Here is a 21,877-nt window from a genome sequence, read left to right as displayed (position 1 = left end):
TTCTCCGCCTCAGATGAGCTGAATTCACCCAAAGGCGCCGACCCAGAACCAGGAAGCAGAGAAGGACATGATGTCCCCCACTTCAGTGTCAGGGGAGAATGGGACCATTCAACTCCAACTGTCTCATTTTGAACTTGCACGCACATCTCTCAGCCGAAGGGTAGAAGAATCAAACACCCCAAGATGTTTCTGAGGACCAGTGCCGCACCAGGGAGGCAAAACACCCCGAGACAGGAAGAAAAAGCTGATTAGCTCCTAATTGCCTTTAAATTATATATACATGTATGTATTTGAAGTTGAATCTGCATGTCTAATGTGACTTTTAGTAGTCTGGCTGGGATAAGGGAATGAAGAAGGAATGTTTCTGTCACCCATCAGGGGAAGGAGGGACGTTGTAACCAGCGCTGCAGGCAGGCTCTGGCGTGGGGCCATATCCCTGGGAGCCATGCTGCAGGAGAGCAAGAACTGGGTCAAGGGGGTCTTTGAGGAAACATCGCCTCCCACCAAAGCCCCATTCTGTCCAGGTTGGGGGCGGGTCCATCTGGCTTGGGACTTGAAGAAGGCCTCTTTCCCTAGACCTTAAAAGTCGTTTCCCTATTTGGCTCTTTGGGAGCATGTGTCGTCTTCTCCGGGCCTGGTGGCTCCTAGGGACTGCCAAGAAGTCCCCCCAGAATCTGCCGATGGAGCAGACTGAGCACTCCTTCAAGCCGGAGTCCTGGCTCTGCCACTTAAATAAGACCTTGGGTGAGTCCCTTCTCTTTGCCTGGTCTCAGTGTCCCTATCTGGAAGACAAAGGGATTGGACTGCCTGTGCTCTGATGCCCCTTCTGGGACATGATCTACTCCCTGTTCATTAAAGAAAAATTTTAATGTTTACTTATTTTTGAGAGAGAGAGAGAGAGCACGAGTAGGTGAGGGGCAGAGAGAGAAGGAGACACAGAGTCCGAAGCAGGCTCCAGACTCTGAGCTGTCAGCACAGAGCCCGATGCGCAGCTTGAACTCACGGACCATGAAATCATGACCTGAGCTGAAGTCAGACACAACTGAGCCACCCAGGTGCCCCTCCCTGTTCATTTTAAAGACCCCTCTCGGGTCACCTGGGTGGCTTGTCAGTTAAACCTCCAACTCTTGATTTTGACTCAGGTCATGATCTCACAGTTCATGGGTTTGAGCCCCGCTTGGGGCTCCTCGCTGACAGTGTGGCACCTGCATGGGATTCTGTTTCTACTTCTCTCTCTACCCCTCCCCTGCTTGTTCTCTCTCTCTCTCTCAAAATAAATAAGCTTAAAAAAAAAGACCCCTCTCTTTATCTCAGGAGAACAGGAGATTTCCACATTCGCTCACTCATTGGCCTTTGCCAGCTGCCTCTCTTCCAGGACCTTCTGTTTTCTAACCAGGGTCTCTCCTGCTGCAACTTAGTCACCCCCCTCCGCATTTGCTCTCCTTTGGGGACAGAACCCTCCTCCCAGCCCCTATTATCCTAACTCCTCAAAGAGTTGGAGGCTGTTCACAAAATCCCTTCCACACACATACACACACATTCTGTTTTTAAATAAGTTTTTTTTTCTCATTCTAAAGTGAGGCTACACCTGATCATTGTAGAAAAATTGGAAATAGACAAGTATAAAGGAGAAAATGAAAATTACCCATAATCCTCCAAAGTAGAGATAACCATTGTAAGTGTTTTTTTTTTCTTTTAATGCATGTAGAATTTTTTTTTTCTGTTATAATATTGAGATTATGCTTCAAATGTGGCTTTGGATTGCCCCTTGCCTGGCCCTTAACACTGGGCCAGGTTCCTCCCTCTGGGCCCCCCAGGACCTACCATTCCCTTTCAGGCACCTGCCCCTCTTGATTCCCCCAAGAGAAGGGAGACCTTTTTTTGTGGATGTCTCCACCTTGTCTCCTGGGCCCCTGAGAGGCTCAGAGTTCAATTCTGACCATCTCTGAGTGTGTGTGTGTGTGTGTGTGTGTGTGTGTGTGTAGGAGAGACAGAGACAGAGAGAGACAGGGGTGGGCAGAGAGGACGTTGGGCACTGAGCAGGCCCACCATGATGAAGACCGTGAAGGCATAATGGAAGTCGGCTCATGATGGGTCCCTCATAAGCTGTCCTTAGTGCCTTTCCATGGAGCAGCTGGAGCTCCTTGCTCGGCTAATCAATTCTCATCATTTGAGAAGGGAAAAGAAATGTGCAATTTGCTGCCCACCCAGTGGAAAAGCCCGAGGAGGTGGTTGTCCACTGAGGTGCTGCTGTCAGACCCCACCTGCGAGCTGAGGCCTCCCTGGGTTTGCTGAGGGTCTCTCAGACCCCACCCACCCTCGCTGGCCTGCAGACCAGGGCTTCTCTGCAGCTCGGCGGGAGTCACCACTAGAGGGACCTGAGGCTTTACCATCCCAAAGCCAGATGGGGGAGACAGGGCCCCAGGAGCGGATGGACAGGCCCAGGGCCACACAGAAAGTTGATGGCTGAGCCAGGCCTGCAGCCGTGGTGGTCAACCACCAATCTGGTGTCATTTCCCATGTGGCAGCTTTTCTTTCCAGAGGTAGAGAAGACAAGCGTGGGGGTGGGAGGCATGAGAGACAAAGAACTCATCGAGTCCACTTCTTGTTTGTCCGTTTCACCCTCTTCAAGATCCTCCCCACCCCAGGCAGAAGAAACCATACTCTCGGCTGCATGTTTATATTGTTTGGTGATCATCCTCTGTCCCGGGGGAAGTTCTAATACCTAACCCAGATTCTCCAGAGATTCCTTTACCTTTCCTCATTCGACAATTATCTGAAACCCAGAACCCCAGCAGGGAACATGACAGCCAAGTCCCTGCTCTCTTGGCGTTCGTGTCCACCCGGCTGTGGGGCTCTCACTGGGAGGCAGAATGGCTGTGCCCAATTTTCTGGGCACTTCAATCCAGAAAATGTTGTCTGCAGGGCACAGAGTCAAACATAGGGGACAGGATCCATTATAATCGTTCAGTTACTGTTAGTATGTAATCAATCATCCCCCAAACTTAGTGATGTATGACAACCAGTGTATTATGCTCCTGGACTCTGTGGGTCAGGACAGGGTACAAGAGACAGTGGCTTAGCTCTACTCCATGGTACTTGGGTCTCAGCCGGGAAGACACGAAGGCTTGGGTTACTCCTTGGCCGGTGGTGTCTTTACTCACATATCTGATGGTTGATGCCGGCTGTCAGCAGGAGCTCCCGCATGTGGTCTCCCTGCCTGTGCTAGTTTGGGCCTCCTCTCCGCATGGCAGCTGGGCTCCAAGGACAAAGCGTCCCAAGAGAGCCAGGGGGGGGGAAGCTTGCCTCTCCATTTGCCAAGCCTCAGAAGTCTCAGAGCCACTTCTGCTGCAGTCACAGCCCCCACACTCCTGGATTCAAGGGGAAGGAATGCAGACATTACTTCTTGATGGGAGAAGTCTCAGTCATACCATGAGAAAAGCACATGAGACGAGAGATATTGCTGTGATCATTTTTGGCAAATGCAATGAGCCATGTGAGTCTTCCAGTTCACAGCCTTGGCGGAGGAGCAGAGTATAAAAGAACAGAAGCAGTCATTTCCCAAGCACTTACATGTACCAGGCACTGTGGTCAGCCTGCTGTGTACATCATCTGATCACCTCTGTGATGATGACTACTGGTAGCCCCATTTTATAGATGAGAAAACTGAGGGTCAGAAAGGATACATCGCCTGCTCTAAATTGTATAGCTGGGACCGACATCCAGATCTGTCTGCCTCCAAAGCCTTAGCTCTTAATGTCCTACTATATTGCCTCTCCCTCCTTGTCCCTGAGTAATTTGTACCCCCTAAGTGTGGTGAGAAGTTTAGATGGGTTGCTGGGGGCTTCAGATCTGGGAAGGCTTCTTGTCAGAGGTGACACTTGAGCAAGACCTTGAAAGATGCATTAGACTCCTGGGGAAGGGAATGGCATCGCCGGTGCAACAGCAGGATCCCCCAAATCACTCAGGAAGTGCTGCCGTGACCCAGAATCCTGGCCTTGGACCCCCGCTCACATATCACCATACCGTAAACTATACATCTTGAAAGGCAGGCTGAGGCTGGAGACAGGGTGGATGGACCCCAGAAAAAGAGGCAGAAGTAGCCTTTGTCCCTCTCTCTCCACCATATTGCCATCAGCATCCTCCTTCCAAGGCTGGGAGTGGGGGCGAAGCTCCCACCTGCCCCCACCTCCACATGCAGACTTAGTTCTACTCTTGGACATGGGGTGAGTCTGAGCTGCCTCTGGTTCACACTCAGGAGTTCCTGCTAACACAAATTGGTCCTGGGAGCATATGGCGTCCCCTCGGCCAGAATGCTTTAGGGCATCGCAAATGGGAAGTTTAATGATCTCATCATAGGATAGGACTCTTGCATATTACCGGAGCGGTTCCCATCCCCTCCAGGCCTCTCTCCCTTTCAAGTTTTCTGCTTTGCCCTCCTCTTCTCCCACCCTCCTCTCTGTTTCCCTTTTTGCATCTCTGTCTGCCCACCCCCACTCAATTCCCCTCTCCTCTCTGTCTCCTCTTCCCAGCTGTCTCTGTCTCTCATCTCTCCCGTTTCCTGCCTCTCTGTCTCTGTTTCCCTCCTTCCCCTCACCCTCTCTTCCTCACTTTCTCTGGGCTGACGGCAGCCCCCTCTCTTCCCGGACAGACCGTCTAATTGAAATGGAGCACTCTAGAGAATGTTAATAGGAAAGGCAGCATTAATTAGCCAGCTCTGGTATAATTAGCTTCCTCTTCTCGCTGCCTGGCGTCTAACTGGATAATGAGTCTCTCCCCGTCCAAACTGAGGACAGGAGGGACAAGGGGAACAGGCCATGCCCGGGGATGCCGGAAGGCCTCCTGCCTTCAGGCCACCCTGCAGGAGTCCTCAGGCTGCCCGGGCTGCCCTCTCCTGCCAGGCCCTCCTGCTGCTTGTGCCCAAGTCTTGGGGAGACAGATGCCTGGCCCCTGCTCGTGCCCAAAGGTTTGATGTTGCTGGCGCTGCATGTTAAGTGGCCTGAGCCTGACAAACAGTGGCTGCAGCTGCAGTGTCCCAAAGAGAGGGTGGGGAGCTATTGAGAGTTCTTGAGGAGAGCTATGACAGCTCTGGCACAGCCCCATCCATGGGCGACCGCTAGGCACATTACAGCCCCCGAGGGGAGCAAAGAAATCTGCTTATGTGACAGATAGTAACTAATATACTACCCAGACTGCAGCCCTCCTCACAACTGTGTGAGGCAGGAGTGGCCACCTCTGTTTTATAGACGACGAATTGAGGTTCATAGAGGTTTACTGCCTTGCCAACGTTCACCTTACCAGGACCCAAACTCCGATTCCAAAGACCACGTTCTTTCCTCCTACCATGATACTTCAGAAGGTACTTTATTTATTTTTCATATGAAATGTATTGTCAAATTTGTTTCCATACAACAGCCAGTGGTCATCCCAACAGGTGCCCTCCTCAATGCCCATCACCCACTTTCCCCTCCCTCCCACCCCCCCATCAACCCTGTTTATTCTCAGTTTTTAAGAGTCTCTTATGGTTTGCCTCCCTCCCTCTCTAACTTTTTCCCCCTTCCCCTCCCCCATGGTCTTCTGTTAAGTTTCTCAAGATCCACATAAGAGTGAAAACATATGGTATCTGTCTTTCTCTGTATGGCTTATTTCACTTAGCATCACACTCTCCAGTTCCATTCACGTTGCTACAAAAGGCCAGATTTCATTCTTTCTCATTGCCACGTAGTATTCCATTGTGTATATAAACCACAATTTCTTTATCCATTCGTCAGTTGATGGACATTTAAGCTCTTTCCATAATTTGGCCACTGTTGAAAGTGCTCCTATAAACATTGGGGTACAAGTGCCCCTATGCATCAGCACTCCTGTATCCCTTGGATAAATTCCTAGCAGTGCTATTGCTGGGTCACAGGGTAGATCTATTTTAGAGTTGCTAACTATAAGTAAAAGTGATGGCAGTGGAGTAACGCCTCCTGTTGGCCATGAGTTCTAGAATCAAAGCATGAAGAGGAAGTTGAGAAATCGTGTGTAGTCAGAGTCCACCCCCCCACCTCCCCGCCCCAGTATCCCTTACACAGGGAGGAATGTCTCTTCTGTTTGCAAACGGGCTGTGATTCTCCCTTTCCTGTGGCCTCGAAAGCCAAGATCTAGTTGGGGGAGGTGATGGACCAGTAACATATTTTTCTTTGTTTTGTGTACAAGCGATGAAGTTCAGTTGAGTTACATGCCCACGCGATGCAATTCCATCGCGGTATTTGTGGACGGGTCTAATACCCAGGGCTGGGCGACTGCAGCCACAGGGCACCGTCTTCTCCCTCTCTCTAGCCTGCTGACCCTCTCCCTCTCCTGTAGGCTATGGACTCGGAGGATGACCCCTTGCTGCAAGACGTGTGGCTAGAGGAGGAGCAGGAAGAGGAAGAAGCAACCGGTGAGGCCTTTAGGAGGGCCCAGAAGCCAGGGCCCCGAGCTGGGAAAGGAGGGCAGTGTTGCTGGAGGCGTTGGACCTTGCCTTCCCGGCCGCCTGCCTCGGGCTTCTGGAGCACCCTGGGCTGGGCTTTCACAAATCCCTGCTGTGCAGGGCTGGTGCTCTTCCTGGGCTGCAGCATCCCCATGGCCCTGTCGGCCTTCATGTTCCTCTACTACCCGCCGCTGGACATTGACATCTCCTACAACGCCTTTGAGATCCGCAACCATGAGGCCTCCCAGCGTTTTGATGCCCTCGCGCTGGCACTTAAGTCCCAGTTTGGGTCCTGGGGGCGCAACCGGCGCGACTTGGCTGACTTCACTTCTGAGACGCTCCAGCGCCTTATCTCAGAGCAGCTGCAGCAGCTGCATCTGGGCAACCGTTCTCGACCGGTCACCAGGCCCCCACGGGCAGTCTTTGCGGCCCCAAGGCGTGGCCCAGGCATATCCCCTGACACTTCCGCAGACCAGAAACCAGCAGCCAATCGGAGTGGGCGTCTTCGGCGGGAGGCCCCAACCCTGGTGGATCTGGCAGCCAACCAGAGTGAAGGCCCAATGAACCAGGGGATGCAGAAGAATGGACGGTGCCAACCCAGCACCCCGCCCCGTGCTGTGGCTGCGGCCAATCAGAGCCGAGCCCGCAGGGGTGCCTCGCGCTGGGACTACTCACGTTCTTATGTGAGCGCCAACACCCAGACACATGCGCACTGGCGCATTGAGCTCATTTTCCTGGCCCGTGGCGACGCAGAGCGCAACATTTTCACCAGTGAGCGGCTGGTCACAATCCACGAGATTGAGCGCAAGATCATGGACCACCCGGGCTTCCGGGAGTTCTGCTGGAAACCCCATGAGGTGCTCAAGGACCTTCCACTAGGGTCCTACTCCTACTGCTCCCCACCCAGCTCGCTCATGACCTACTTCTTCCCCACTGAGAGAGGCGGCAAGATCTACTATGATGGCATGGGCCAGGATCTGGCCGACATCCGGGGTGAGCAGACTTGTGTGTGGCTGGGGACACAGCCTGCTGGGGAGGGCCTTGTAAGGGGTGGAGCCCTTGGGTGGGTGGGGCTTGTAAGGGGCGGGTCCTCAGTGAGGCTGAGGGCGGGTCTTCATGAGATTGAGAGAAGGTACTTTAGAGACCCATGGGAAATTTGGCCATGGACTCACACCTGAAGGAGAATGGGGTGGGACTCTGCTGTGGGCAGACTCAGGCTCGAGCTGCCTGCTGGGCGTGACCTGAAGGTGATACAGCGAAGGGCTGGCAGCAGGGTAGGATGTGAGATGGGATCTGAGAGAGGCAAGGAAGGTTTGGGTGCAGACCTGGATTGTGGGAAACTGGCCAGTTAAAGAATGGGTGGGGTAGGGCTTGGGCATGAGGTTGGTTAGAGGGAAACCCAGGTGTGGTTAGAGGACCGGGCATCTAATCAGAGGTAGATAGGGGAGAGAGACAAGTTGAAGGGAGACCAAGGTGGGGTTAGTTTGTAGTAATTTAGGGATGAGACTTGAAAGGTGGGTGGGCTAGAGAATGGTCGTGGGGTGGGGCTTGGGTGCTTGGGTGTGCCTTCTAAGGGGCACACGGGCAGGATTCTAGGCAGATGAATGGGGACTGTAATGGAAAGGTGGAACTCGAGGGCTGCAAAGACTGAGCCTTGGAATTAGGTGAGGTTCACATGCAAATAAAATGTGAATTTATTGGGGGCTGCCTGAGCAGGTCTGGGGGACTGCTGCTCTTGGGCAGTGAATTCTTTAAACCGTTGCTCTGTTCCATTTGAGACAGCTGGAGGCAGCCTGAGGGGGAGTGCCACCTCCTTAGAAAGGAGTGAGATTAGCAAGGAGGACAGGATGATGTTGATGGAGGGCTGTGGGGAGCTGCCCTCTGAGCTCCTTGGGCCACCACCCCTGCCCCTGCAGGCTCCCTAGAGCTGGCCATGACTCACCCCGAGTTCTACTGGTATGTGGACGAGGGCCTCTCCGCAGAAAACCTCAAGAGCTCCCTACTGCGCAGCGAGATCCTCTTTGGAGCACCCCTGCCCAACTACTACTCAGTGGACGATCGCTGGGAGGAGCAGCGGGCCAAGTTTCAGAGCTTTGTGGTCACCTACGTGGCCATGCTGGCCAAGCAGTCTACTAGGTAGGTAGGAGGTCCAGCTGCACGCAGTGCCTGTTTGTCCTTGTGTCTATCAGGAAAGGGCTGTGTTAGGGTAGGAAATTGTCTTTCGAATGCTTCTTTCTCATAAACCCCAGATCACCTCCCCTGAACCTTCTCCCTAGGAAGTCTTTCTTCCTGAATCAGGGGCAGAGCCAGATACATCCTCACTGTCACTCTGACAGCTCAAAAAGCCCCTTTTCTTGATCAGTGCTGATGGTTAGTGAACATGAAAGCTTTGGAGGAGGTAGGAAATCCCAGGGCTTTTGCCTAAGAAGTCTTGGATATTGATTTTTCTCCTGAGATGGTGCCTAGAGGGCTTTCTGGAAAGAGTACTGACCAGGGAGTATTGGCCTGTCTGCCTCCTCTACCCAGAGAGAGAGTTGGCAAATATGCCTCTACTTCTCTGGGCCTCAGTTTCCCTACTTGTAGAATGGGGATGATGAGTCCCGATACCTTCTGGAGGCATTAGGAGGAGGTGAGCCAAGAGATGTGAAGGTGCTCTCAGGTAGTGGGTGCTTTGGTTGTCCTCCAAACCTTGGGCTATGTGTCTAAAAATACATGTAGGCCCTTCCTCACCCAGAAAGGGCATTAAATAGTTCATCTATCAGTCCTGATGGGCAATAACTGTGATGCCTCTCAATCCCCTGCCCTGACAGGCCAGCTCCAGGCAAATGAATCATTCTGCCTGAAATACCCTTGTTCCTTCCATTACTCATCCATTGCATTGAGCAACAACTATGATAATCAGAACCAACATTTATGTGGCACAGTGCAGGTATAAGCCCCTTATACACACCATCTCATTTAATTCTCAACACCGACCCAATGAGGCAGGTGCTATTATGATCATCTCCATCTTATGGTTGAGGAAATCGAGGCACAGCCCTATTAAGTGAGTTGTCCAAATTATAAAGCCCATAAGTGGTGGGATTGGCACTAAAAGCCAACCTTTCCAATCCAGAGCCCTTACCCCTTTTGTTTTTATGCCAGTCGCTGCACTAGGAACCTTCTCCTGGCCCTGCTTCTTTGCTAAACAAACCCCTGCTCATCCACTAAGATCCAGCCTGGGCAGTTTTTCCCTGAAGCTGGATTGAAAGCCCACTCCACCCCCCTTCCACCATGCCCTTCCTTCTCACTAGAGGAGGAACGAAAGAGCATACCTGAGCTTTGGAGTTAGATATGTCTAAGGTCACATACCAGTGACTTAGTCCGCTTGGGAGTTTCCGTGAGCTCTTTCACCTCTCTGAGCTACAATTTCATCATGGCACTTGTCAGTCTGTATTTTAGCTGTTTAATTCCTTGTCACTCAAAGTGCATTCCTCAGATCAGCAGCATCTGTTTCACCTGGGGGGTTGTTATAAATGCAGAATCTCCAGGCCTTTCTTGGACCTACAGGATCCTAGATGACTTGTATGCATGTTAAAGTTTGAGGAAGGTCTAGTTTCATTATGTTTCAAGAGAGTGTGAGTTTGTTGCGGGCTGGGATTGTTCCTGGCTTCTTTCTATAGGCCTAGTCCCTAGGACAGTGCCAGGAACCCCTCAGTAGGAATTTATCTTGGGCATGAATGAGTGGGTGGGTGGGGGTGGATGAACAAATAGAGGTGTTCCAGAGAAAGGTACTTGGCTAGGGTGGGAAACTGGGAGGGGCTGCCTGCAGGAGGATCTTTAGGGTTCAAATACCAAAAACTACCACTGCGTAATATGTTCAGCTGTTAAGACAAAACCTCTGCCTGGGTAAAAAAGCCTCTCTTCCCCTTCCCATCACCCTAGAGCTTCATAGGAGCAATGAAAAGCAGAGTCCCTATAGACTTTAGTATCTTCTTTTGGAATAATTGGATCTTTTTACTACTTTATGACTGGTTACCCAAGAGATGGCAACATGCACCTTGACTTAACTACAGAATAATACAAATGATCACTTTCACTACATCTCTGATAATATTAGAATCTTAGAACATGTTCACTGCTTTTATACCCTTTAGCCTTTTGCATTTTGTTGCATGCATTTTAATTCTATATACATTGAAGCCCCGCATGATTTCACATTATTATTTTACTAAGTCAGTACTCATTTATATTTACTCACATATTTACTTTTCCTGTTGCTCTTCATTACTTTCTACAATTTCATGTTTCCCCCTAGAATCATTTTCCTTGTGTCTGTAGACCTCTTCTTAATAGTTTTTTAAGTGCATATTTGCTGAGGATAAATTCTGTGTTTTTGCCTAGAAAACATCTTTATTTTACTTTCATTTTTGAAGTATATTTCTGCTGGTATAGAATTATAAATTGGTAGTTATTTTCTTTTAGTACTTTAGAGCTGTCAATCCATTGTGTTCTGACTTCCATCATTCCTGTGGAAAAGTCAGCTGTAAATATTTTTGTTGTTCCTTGGAAAAATTGTCTTTTTTTTTCTCTGGCTGCATTTAAGATTTTTCTCCTTGGCTTCACCAGTCTTACCATGAGTTATGTAGGTGTAGTTTTCCTTGAATTTGTTCTGCTTGGGGTGCACAGAACTTCTTGAATCTGTAGATTGATAACTTTCATCAGTTTGGGGAGTTTTCCTGGCTATTACTGCTTCAAATATTGCTTCTACCTCATTCTATGTTTCTTTTCCTTTTAAGATTCTGATTACACAAATGTTAGATTTTTTTTCACTGAGTCCCATGTGTTTTCAGGGATCTTTTCTAGGTTTTTTATTTTTTATTTCTATGTTTTGGTTTTTGTTACTTTCTATGTTTCGTTTCTTTCTGTGTTTTAGATGTTCTAGTCCACTGATCCAGTCTTTTGTTATATTTAATCTGCCACTTAATGTCTGTTGACATTTTAATGGTAAGTTTTTCTGTGGAGAATTTCCATTTGATTCTTTGTTATTTATCTAAATCCCTGGTGAAATTCATCATTTTATTTATTTTGTCCATAGTATCCTCTCTGTCCTTAAACATATTATTATTATTTTTTAAATTATCATTATTTTAAAGTCCTTATCAGCTGACTTTCAACATAGGGATAAGCTGTGGATTTGTTTCTGTAGTCTGTTCTTTCACTTGGTTTTTGGTCATGCGGTCGTGCCTATGAGTATGCCTGGTTATTTTTATTGAGCGATAAACATTATGTATAAAAAAACAAAGAGGTCCAGGTGATATTATTTCCTGCACAGAAAGTCTATCATTCCTTCCACTAGGCAGACAGAGTTGTGACTGATCACCTTAACCATTTTATTGAGTCAAGGCTGTTTTGCAGCCCTGGAAAGCCTCAGTCTGCCCCTTGTTTGCCCTTGGTTCTCTAGGACTTTCTATTGGGAGTCTGGTGTATTCTACAGAACTCTTTCCCCTAACAAGTTCCAAACTCTAATCTTTGTTTCTCAAAACTACAAACACACACACACACACACACACACACACACACACACACACACACAAAACAACAGAAACTCCATGCCACATTTTTAAAGAAGCTTTTTGCTTAGGTTTCTAGCCTAATGCTTCATGCAGCTCCAGTATTTAACCAAAGTGCTGAGGGGAAACTCTGCTAGTTCATCTGACTCCTAGCCTCGATTTTCACATCTTTCTGCCTGCGTTCAGAATCAGCAGATGCCTCCAGGGTGAAAATAGCTGTAGAAGAACAGCTTACCTTTCCTAGGTTCTTCCCTTTATGGAATCTTTCTGGAGTCCCTCTACTTCTCATTACTTCAGGAACCTTCTACTGTCATCAAACAGATGATTTCTGAATTTTATCTTTTTAGTAGTTCTTGGCAGGAATACTTGTCTTCCATGAACTATTCCTTTATACCTGAGAGTGAAAATTGGGGCCTGTGTCTTTTTATAGCCAGCAACTAAAATAGGACCTGGAACTTAGAAGGCACTCTATAAATGCTGTACGAATGAATGAGTGAATGAATAACAATTGCTTGGGGTTCCTGAGTAGCTCAGTTGGTTAAGAGTCCAACTTGGAGTCAGGTCATGATCTCATGGTTCATGAGTTCAAGCCCTGCATCAGGCACTCTGCTGTCAGCACAGATCTGCTGCAGATCCTCTGTCTCCCTCTCTATCTGCCCCTCCTCCAGTTGTGCACTCTCTCTCTCTCTCTCTCTCTCAAAAACAAATAAACATTTAAAAAATTGCTTGAATTTTCAGTTGTCTACTCTAATGAAAGATCAATTGATCTATATAACTTAAAAAGTAGATAATTCAGAGATCTTTTCTATTTTACTTTTAAGTGTTCTGTTTGTTTTTAAAAACAGCTTTATTGAGATGTAATTGACATACAACCAACTGCACATACTTAAAGTTTACAGTTTGATTAGTTTTGACACATGTATATACCATTCACTTGTCACCATAATCAAGATAGTGAACATATCCATCACCCCCAAAAGTTTCCTCATGTCCCCTGGCTAATGAGTCCATCCTGCCTCTTCTCGCCTCTCCACCCCTACCCCAGGCACCACTTTCTGTTTTCTATTACTACATACTGGTTTTCATTTTCTAGAATTTTATATCCATGGCATCATATAGTATACACTCTTTTGGTTGACCCCTTTCAGCCTAATTACTTTAAGTTCTATCCATGTTATTGCAGGCATTGATAGTTTATTATTTTTAGATGCTGAGCAGTAACCCAGTGTATGGAGATGCCATATTTTTAAAATTTTTTTAAACATTTATTTATTTTTGAGACAGAGTGAGAGACAGAGCACAAGAAAGGGAGGGGAAGACAGAGGGAGACACAGAATCCGAAGTGAGCTCCACGCTCTGAGCTGTCAGCACAGAGCCCAACACGGGGCTCGAACTCACAAACCGTGAAATCATGACCTGAGCTGAAGTTGGTTGCTTAACCAACTGAGCCACTCAGGCACCCCAAGATGCCACATATTTTTATACAGATACCCAATTGTTCAAACATCACCTGTCAAAAAGATTATTCCTTCAACAAAGATTGCCTTTGCACCTAGGACAAAAATCTATTGTTCATAGATATATAAGTTAATTTCTGGACTCTCTGTTCTGTTCCATCAATCTGTTTCTTTATTTGCACATGAGTACCACACTGCCTTAATTATGATAGCTTTATACCATATCTTGTCTTTATACTATATCTGTTAAGCCTCCCAACTTTATTCTTTTTTACAGTTATTTTAGTTATTTTAGGTCCTTTGCATTTCTATTTGAATTTTAGAATTCACTTGTCTGTTTCTCCAGGAAAAAAAAATGTCTGCTGGGATCTTGATTATGGTTGTGCTGAATCCATAAATCAACTTGAGAACTGACATCTTAACAATATTGAGTCTTCTTACCCATGAATGTAGTATATACATCTTTTGTCAGATGTATCCCTATTTCATGTTTTTATGCTGTTGTAAATGGTATTATTTTCTTAATTTTAATTTTCAATTGCTCATTACTAGTATATAGTAATATAATTGATTTTGTATCCTGTAACCTTGCTAATCTCCCTTAGTAGTTCTAGAAGTTTTTTGGTAAATCACATTAGATTTTTTACATAGTTAATTATATCTTTGCTAATAAAAACAGTTTTACTTCTTCCTTTCCAAGTTAGATGCCTTTTATTTTTCTTTCTTGGCTGATTGCACTAGCTAGAACCTCCAGTATAAGGTTGAATAAAAGTAATGAGAGAGGACATTCTTGTCTTATTCCTAATCAAAATTACGTAGGGTTTTTGTAGATGTCCTTAATCAGGTTAAAAAGGCTCCCTCTATCCCTAATTTGCTGGTAGCTTTTTTTTTTAATCAATAATGAATGTTGAATTTTTTCAAATGTTTTTTCTGTGTCTAAAGAGAGATCACACAATTTTTCTTTTTTAGTTTAATGTAGTGAATAACATTGATTGAGTTTTTAATGTTAAGCCAAGCTTACATTCCTGGGGCAACCCAAGCACCCCCTCCCCCCAGCTCTTGGTCATGATATAGTTTCCTTTTTATATAGTGTTAGATTCCATTTTGTATTTTGTATTCTGTTTGTATTTTGTGTTCATGGGCACAATATGTTCAACATAGATATTGGGCTGTAGTTTCCTTGTAATGTATTTGTCCTATTTTGGTATCAGGGTAATTATGCTATTATAGAATGAGTTGGAAAGTATTCTCTTCTCTTTAGTTTTCTGGAGACTTTGCATAGAACTAGTATTCTTTCTTCCTTAAATATGTGATAGAATTCATCAATAAAACTGTCTGGGCCTGAAATTTTCTTTATGGGAAGAATTTTTTAATATACATAGATAGGGCTATTAAAGTTATCTATTGCTTCCTGCATGAGCTTTGGTAGTTTTGAGTCTAACATTAAATCTGTCCATTTCATTTGTCAAATTTGTTGGTAGGAAGTGGTTCATAATATTCCTTTACTATCTTTTAAATATCTGTAAAACTAGTGATGTCACATATTTCTTGTGTATTTTCTCTTTTTTCATGATCATTCTGACTAGAGGTTTATCAAATTTTTTTTAATATTCTCAAAGAACTAGCTTTAGATTTCTCTGATTTTTTTTTCTATTGGTTTTGTTTTGTATTTCATTAGCTTCTCTGATCTTTGTTATTTCCTTTTGTCTGCCTACTTTACATGTAATTTTTATCTTGTTCTACTTTTTTGAAGTAGAAGCTGAGGCCATTAACTTGAAATGTTTCTTCTTCTCCAATACAGGCATTTATTGCTATAAATTCCCTTTTGGTACTGTTTTAGCATATCCCACAGATTTTCACATGTTGTGTTTTCATTTTCATTCAATTCAAAATACTTTCTATTTCCCCTTTGATCTCTTTTTTGACCTGTGTGTTATTTAAAAGTATGTTATTTAGTTTCCAAATATTTGGGAATTTTCCAGATATCATTTTGTGGCTGGTTTTTAATTTAATTCATTTGTGGTCAGAGAACATACTTTGTATGACTTCAGTCCTTTTAAATTTAGTGAGTCTTGTTTTATGGTCCAGATTGTGGTCTGTCTTACTAAATGTTCCCTTGTGCACTTAAAAAGAATACATATTCTGCTGTTGATGAGTGGGGTGTTTAATAAATACCTGTCAGGTCAAGTTGGTTGATTGTGTTGTCTTGATGAATCAAACGCTTTGTCATTTTGAAATTGTCTTCTTTATCCCTAGTAATATTCTTTGCTCTGAAATTTATTTCATTTGTTATTAATATAACCATTCCAGCTTCCTTTTGATTTGAGTTAGCATGTCATATATCTTTCTTTTTTAAATATTTTAACCTATTTGTTTCTATACTTAAAGTGGGTTTCTTGTAAGCTTCTAGGTCTTGCTTTTTTTAAAATCTAGTCTGTCTCTGCCTTTTAATTGGGGTGTTTAGACCATTTATAGGTAATGCAGTTATTAATATGGCTAGACTTAAGTCTATCTTTGTTCCCCTTTTCTTTTCTTTTGCCTTCTTCTGGACTGATTCCATGTTTTTTTATTATTATGTTTTATTTCCTTTGTTAGTCTTTTTTTAAAGTTTTTTTTTAACATTTAATTATTTTTGAGAGACAGAGAGCAAGCAGAGGAAGGGCAAAGAGGTAGGAAGACACAGAATCTGAAGCAGGCTCAAGGCTCTGAGCTGTCAGCACAGAGCCCAATGCAGAGCTAAAACTCATGAACCACGAGATCATGACCTGAGTCGAAGTAGGACACTTAACTGACTGAGCCACCCAGGTGCCCCTCATTTGTTAGTCTTTTAGCTATAACTTTTTATTTATTTTAATGGTTGCTTAGGGTTTATAGTATATAATCTTAGATTATCACAGGCTACCTTCAGATGACGTTTTACCACTTTGTGTATAGTGTAAGACACTTCCAGTAGTATGCTACCATTTCTTTCCTCCCAGCCTCTATGTATTGTTCTCATGTATTTTATTTTCATGTGTGTTATCAACACCACACTACATTATTATTTTTGCTCAAGTGGTCAGTTATCTTATAAAGAAACTTAAATAAGCAATAAGAAAATATTTTATATTTGTTCATATCATTACCATTTTTAATCCATTTTATTCCTTTGTATAGATCCATATTTCCATCTGTTATTCTCTTTGTACCTGAAGGATTTACTTTAACATCTCTTATAGTGCAGGGATCCTGGAGATTAATTCCTTCTGCTTTCATGTATTACTGGGGCGCCTGGGTGGCTCAGTTGGTTAAGTGGCCAACTCTTGGTTTCAGCTTATGTCATGGTCTCATGGTTTCATGAGTTGAAGCCCCACATCAGGCTTGGGATTCTCCCTCTCTCTGCCCCTCTTCTGCTCATGCTGTCTCTGTCTCTCTCAAGATAAACTTTAAAATTAAAATAAAATAAAAAATGAAAAAGTCTTTATTTTGCTTTTGCTTTTGAAGTATATTTTTGCTGGGTATAGAATTCTGGGTCGATGTTTTTCCCAATAGGTAAAAGATGCTGCTCCATTATTGTCTCACTAGCACTTGTTTCTGATGAGAAGTCTCTCTTATTTTTGTCCTTCTGTATGTGATGCGCCTTTTTCCTCAGGCTGCTTTTAAGACTTTCTTTTGGTCACTGGTTTTGAAAAAATTTGGTTATGATGTACATTGTTGTCATTTCATTTCTTTTTTTTTTTTTTTTTTGTACTTGGAGTTTGTTGCTCAAGCTTCTTAAATCAGTGGGTTTATAGTTTTCCATCAAGTTTGGAAAAATTTCAGCCTCCTTTGGGGAACCCCATAACCCATGTATAAGTTTACACTGAGACCCAGCAACTCTCAAGGCTGTTAGTCAGGATAACCATAGGGCCCAGTTTGCTTCTCATCTCTCAAGAATCATCATCCTGTGTTGTCTCATGTCCAGATTCTTGTTTTATATAGTTTCTCTTATTTTTCTGTTAGTTTTATGGGGAGGGCAAATCTAGATTTCATCTTATCACTGCATCGTGTCCAGAAGCAGATATCACTCCTGTTTGTATTTTAAAACTCTACTTGACCAGCCCGGTTAACATTTTTGTTATTATGAAGAGTAGCTTGTGTTAAGTGCACACTGAATAGCAGTGTAAAACTGCATAAGTGGAAGCTGGTTTGAATTTAGAATTTTGCAGTGAATAATTGAGAATTGGGAGATGATGTAGTATTTGACTATAATTGATTATTATCTGTGTTGAGCAGGGTCTCAACCTTGACTGTACGTTTGAATCACCTGGGAGATTTTTAAATACTGATGACTCAGCCCCACCCCAGAAATTCTGGTTTAATTTGTCTAGAGTACGGCCTGGGCATCAGGAGTTTTGGAAACCCCCAGGTGATTTAACATGGAGCCAAGGTAAAGAGCCCTGTGGAGGTGGGTAGCTCCTGCTCCTCTTCCAAGTGTCAACAGTACAACCCACTTCTGTCTTTCCTCTCCCCTTCCAGCAAAGTCCAGGTTCTGTATGGGGGGACAGACCTCTTTGATTACGAGGTGCGCAGAACCTTCAACAATGACATGCTCCTGGCCTTCATCAGCAGCAGTTGTATCGCTGCCCTCGTCTACATTCTCACCTCCTGCTCAGGTAGGCCTCCTTGGAAGGCCCAGCAGGAGCCAGCCCCTTTCTCTCCTTCCTGTGTGCTCCTGTCCGGCCAAAGCCTGCCTTCTCCAGAATGCCAGAAATCATCTCAAATCCATTGTGTCAAAGGATTCTGGGGAAGGGTGCTCAGAAATCACCTTCCAACCCCAGGCAGGTGGACTGAGGTCCAGAGGCAGCTTGGGCCATACCTGAGGGCCCCTGCTCCTGGGACCTCACGTGGTTAACCTTTTGCCCTTTGACCATCGTTTTCTTGCTAAAAATTTGGTTTTGGGGAGTCTGGAGTACTGGACCCTTCTTTATGGATTATTCTGTAGCCTGTTTTACAGTCCCAGTGCAGCTGCCCTTCTGTCCCCAAGGTCACTTTAACAGCATCATCTTTCCATGTACCCTGGCTGCTTCTCACTGCATATACAGTGGGTACTCTCTGTTGCCCAGGTGAACAACAGATTAGTAATACCTTCACAAATGGAAAAGACACTCATTCGTCCATGTAACAAATATTAATTGGGCACCAACTATGTGTCAGATGCTCTGAGATGCCAGGGATACAGTGGTGAACATCACAAACACATTTCCTACCCCCACGGAACCTCTAGTCTACTGGGGTGACAGATGTTAAACATATAATAATTCCCTACTAGCGATTGAGGTAGGTTCTGCAAAGATGAGGGCCTATGAACCACCTACTCAGGTGGCTTCCTCTGCCACTCGGGCTCCTGCCTGGCCCCTTCTTTCTGGGCGTGAGAACTGTGCAGGGCACACCCAGGGTAGTGCAGGGCTGCCACAGGACCCAGCTATGTCCCTGAAGGGTGTGTGTTCTGCTGGATCCTCCCACTGTATCCCCTCTTGCCCTGCCCAGTGTTCCTGTCCTTTTTCGGGATTGCCAGCATCGGCCTCAGCTGCCTGGTGGCTCTCTTCCTGTACCATGTGGTCTTTGGAATCCAGTACCTGGGCATCCTCAACGGGGTGGCTGCTTTTGTGATAGTGGGCATTGGTGAGTTGCTTCTGTGGCATGGTGGGAAAGGTGGAAAGGAGGCCAAGATTTGGAAACAGGGGCCTCGTTCTGGAGACAGGGACTGGGGAGGGCAGGGAGAATGGAGGGCAGGGCTTGGATTTCGAGTGGGTAGAGCCAAAGTTGGATGGGTCTTTCCAAACTCCAGACTGAGAAGCAGGACTCCCCTGAAGCCTGACCTCTTGGGGCAGACTCAGGATTGGGCTAGGCCCAGCTTGGGCCTGATTCTGGATATAGCAAAATGATCCTGAGCCTGCTCCTGCTGGCCTGGGACTCCCTCCCATAGGTGTGGACGATGTCTTTGTATTCATCAACACCTACCGCCAGGCTACCCACCTGGAAGACCCACAGCTGCGGATGATCCACACCATCCAGACGGCAGGAAAGGCCACCTTCTTCACCTCCCTGACCACGGCCGCTGCCTATGCAGCTAATGTCTTCTCCCAGGTGCGAGACTGCCTTTGTCCCTGGCCCCGTCTCTTCCTTCCCCCCACCACGAGCCCTGGACTCTGCTCCTCCCACATGCCCCACATAGCTTTTGCCTCAAGGCACTTGCCATGTCCCTAGACACCATTCTGGCTACTAGTCACCATTACCAGAACTTAACAAATGGTAGTCATCCAACCTCTGCCCTGAAGGGTATGTGGCAATTTCCAAAGCTCTTCCACATTTAGTTTTCAAGACATAGGACAAAGGTACAATTACATCCTTATTTTCCAAATACAGAAACTGAGGCCCAGAGAGGTAGAGCAACTTCCCCAAGGTCACACAACTGGTAAGTGGTGGCCTATCAAGTCCCCTAACCCTCCGTCCAGAGCTCTTTCCAACCACCGGCTTCACACTGTGTTGTCACCCCTCTCGCTGACGTCCCTCTCCCCTGGCCCCATGCTCCTTCAGGCCTCTGAGTTGGGCTCAGGAGAAGCATCTGTGTTGGGGCCAGGGCCTTGGTGCTGACAGAACCTGAAAGGCAGTGAGCCCACCTGAGCCTTCAAAACATTTAATGACCTGGGCCGGGTGTCCCATCGAGAAACCACTAGATGCTTTGGGATTATCCAGGCCGTGCTAGAGAACTGCATCCAGAACACAGGCAGAGCTGGGCTCTAGTTCCACCTTTGTGATGGGCCACATGACCTCCAGACCTCTCTGAGCCTCACTTCCCTCCTGTGTAGCTTATTCAGAGACTAAAAGGAGATGATTGTCCCAAGTTTTTCACAAACAGTGAAGGCTTGTCTGCTGTTGGTTACAGTTTCCTTCTGAGCGCCACATCCCTGTGAGGGTCCCTGGGACACGCTGGAGCACACCCGTTGTTCCTCGGCCCCAGGAGCATATGTGAACATTCTCTTCCTTACCCTCATTAACACACGGCCTGGTGTCTAACGTGCTGTCTTCCTCTGATTGTCAGTCGCTCCTGGAATGACTGCTATCGAGCACTTGCTCCGAGTCAGGCACCGCTGTGGCCAGTGGGCTGCAGCATGGACACCAGTCTCCGACCCAGAGCTGGGAGTGTCCCTCCCCTGCTGGGTCCCCTGACACCAGCCCTTGCCTTTTGATGTCCTCCTAGTTCCCGTGGCTGGCAGCCTGGCAGCCTGAGCCTCCTCATCCCGTCTCGTTCTGGAGGTGGTCCGGCTGCAGGGTCTCAGACTCCCTGGGCTCCAGGCCTGACCAGCCTCACATCCCACCCTTACCTCTCCATTGCCAGATCCCGGCCGTCCATGACTTTGGCCTGTTCATGTCTCTCATCGTGTCCTGCTGCTGGCTGGCTGTGCTGTTCACCATGCCTGCTGCCCTGGGCATCTGGAGCCTTTACATGGCACCGCTGGAGAGTGCCTGCCAGACCAGGTGAGCAGGTGGGCAGAGGCGTGGGGGGGGGGGCGGCGGCGAGGGGGAGGGGGCGTGTCCACCGGGGCCACTCAGCATACCACCTTCTCTTCTACAAGCTCTGTGATCCTTTATTGAGCACCTTCTGTATGCCCAGTTCTATGCTGGGTGCTACTGGGGGACCAAGGAAGGAGAAAAGAACCCTCCCTGATAGTCACCATTTGTGATTACCTGCTCCGTGCCGGGAAGTGGGCAGAGCGCTTTTGCACAAGACCTTATTCCCACCGCCTCCCCGTCCCTGGGACCCTCGGAGCTGGGTTCCCTTGTTTTGCCGGGCTTACCCACGAGGAAACAAGGGCTGAGAGAGGATGGGTGACATTCTCAAGCTCACCCATTCAGTAGGCAGCAGAGCTGAGATTAAAACCTCGTAATCTGACCAGACCCCATGCCCAGGTGCCATACTAAATGTCCCCAGGCTTCTCCTCTCGGTGGAGAAACATATTTAGACACAGTGAGCTGTGTGCAGACGTGAACGGGTCAGGGCCACGGTTGCTGCCAGAGGTCGGGGGGTTGGGGTCTCATGGCCCGAGTGGTGGGGCAAGGAGGGAGAGTGGGGGAGGCCACATGGGGTCTGGCCTGGGTGGCTGGCTGAGCTTGGGTGCTGGGAATGACAGGGTCTCTGGGCTTGGGGCAGGGCACACCAGGGCGGGGGTCCCTCTCCCTGGGTCATGGCTGCTGTCACCCTTTGTCCAGAGGAAGGGGGGCACCGAGGGTCTGGGGGGCAGATGGCACCGGGAAGGAACCAGGCAACAAGCTCCTGGGAGTCCGTGACGTGTGTCCTCGGAAGATGTCCGCAGCAGCCTGAGGCCTGGGCTCACGTGGTGGGCGGTGGGGGGAGGGGGTGAGGGGGGTTTGCCCCACCCTCCTGGCAC

At 46.9% G+C, this 21,877-nt stretch overlaps 1 protein-coding gene across 1 annotated transcript in view; it reads left to right on the top strand.

The window, feature by feature from the left end:
• Window positions 1-6,354: 6,354 nt before the first annotated feature.
• DISP3 (dispatched RND transporter family member 3) overlaps window positions 6,355-21,877 on the top strand; it is a 30,318-nt gene continuing 14,795 nt past the window's right edge. The window contains exons 1-6 of the mRNA XM_047871651.1: window positions 6,355-7,450; window positions 8,374-8,593; window positions 17,964-18,100; window positions 18,975-19,109; window positions 19,414-19,574; window positions 20,827-20,966. Of these exons, the coding sequence (XP_047727607.1) occupies window positions 6,355-7,450; window positions 8,374-8,593; window positions 17,964-18,100; window positions 18,975-19,109; window positions 19,414-19,574; window positions 20,827-20,966 (1,889 nt within the window). The remainder of the gene's footprint in view (window positions 7,451-8,373; window positions 8,594-17,963; window positions 18,101-18,974; window positions 19,110-19,413; window positions 19,575-20,826; window positions 20,967-21,877) is intronic.

Source organism: Prionailurus viverrinus, chromosome C1, assembly GCF_022837055.1.
Source record: "Prionailurus viverrinus isolate Anna chromosome C1, UM_Priviv_1.0, whole genome shotgun sequence".
Classification (NCBI taxonomy): Eukaryota; Metazoa; Chordata; class Mammalia; order Carnivora; family Felidae; genus Prionailurus; species Prionailurus viverrinus.
The sequence above is the reverse complement of the archived record's forward strand: the minus strand, read 5'-3'. Positions and strand labels throughout refer to the sequence as shown.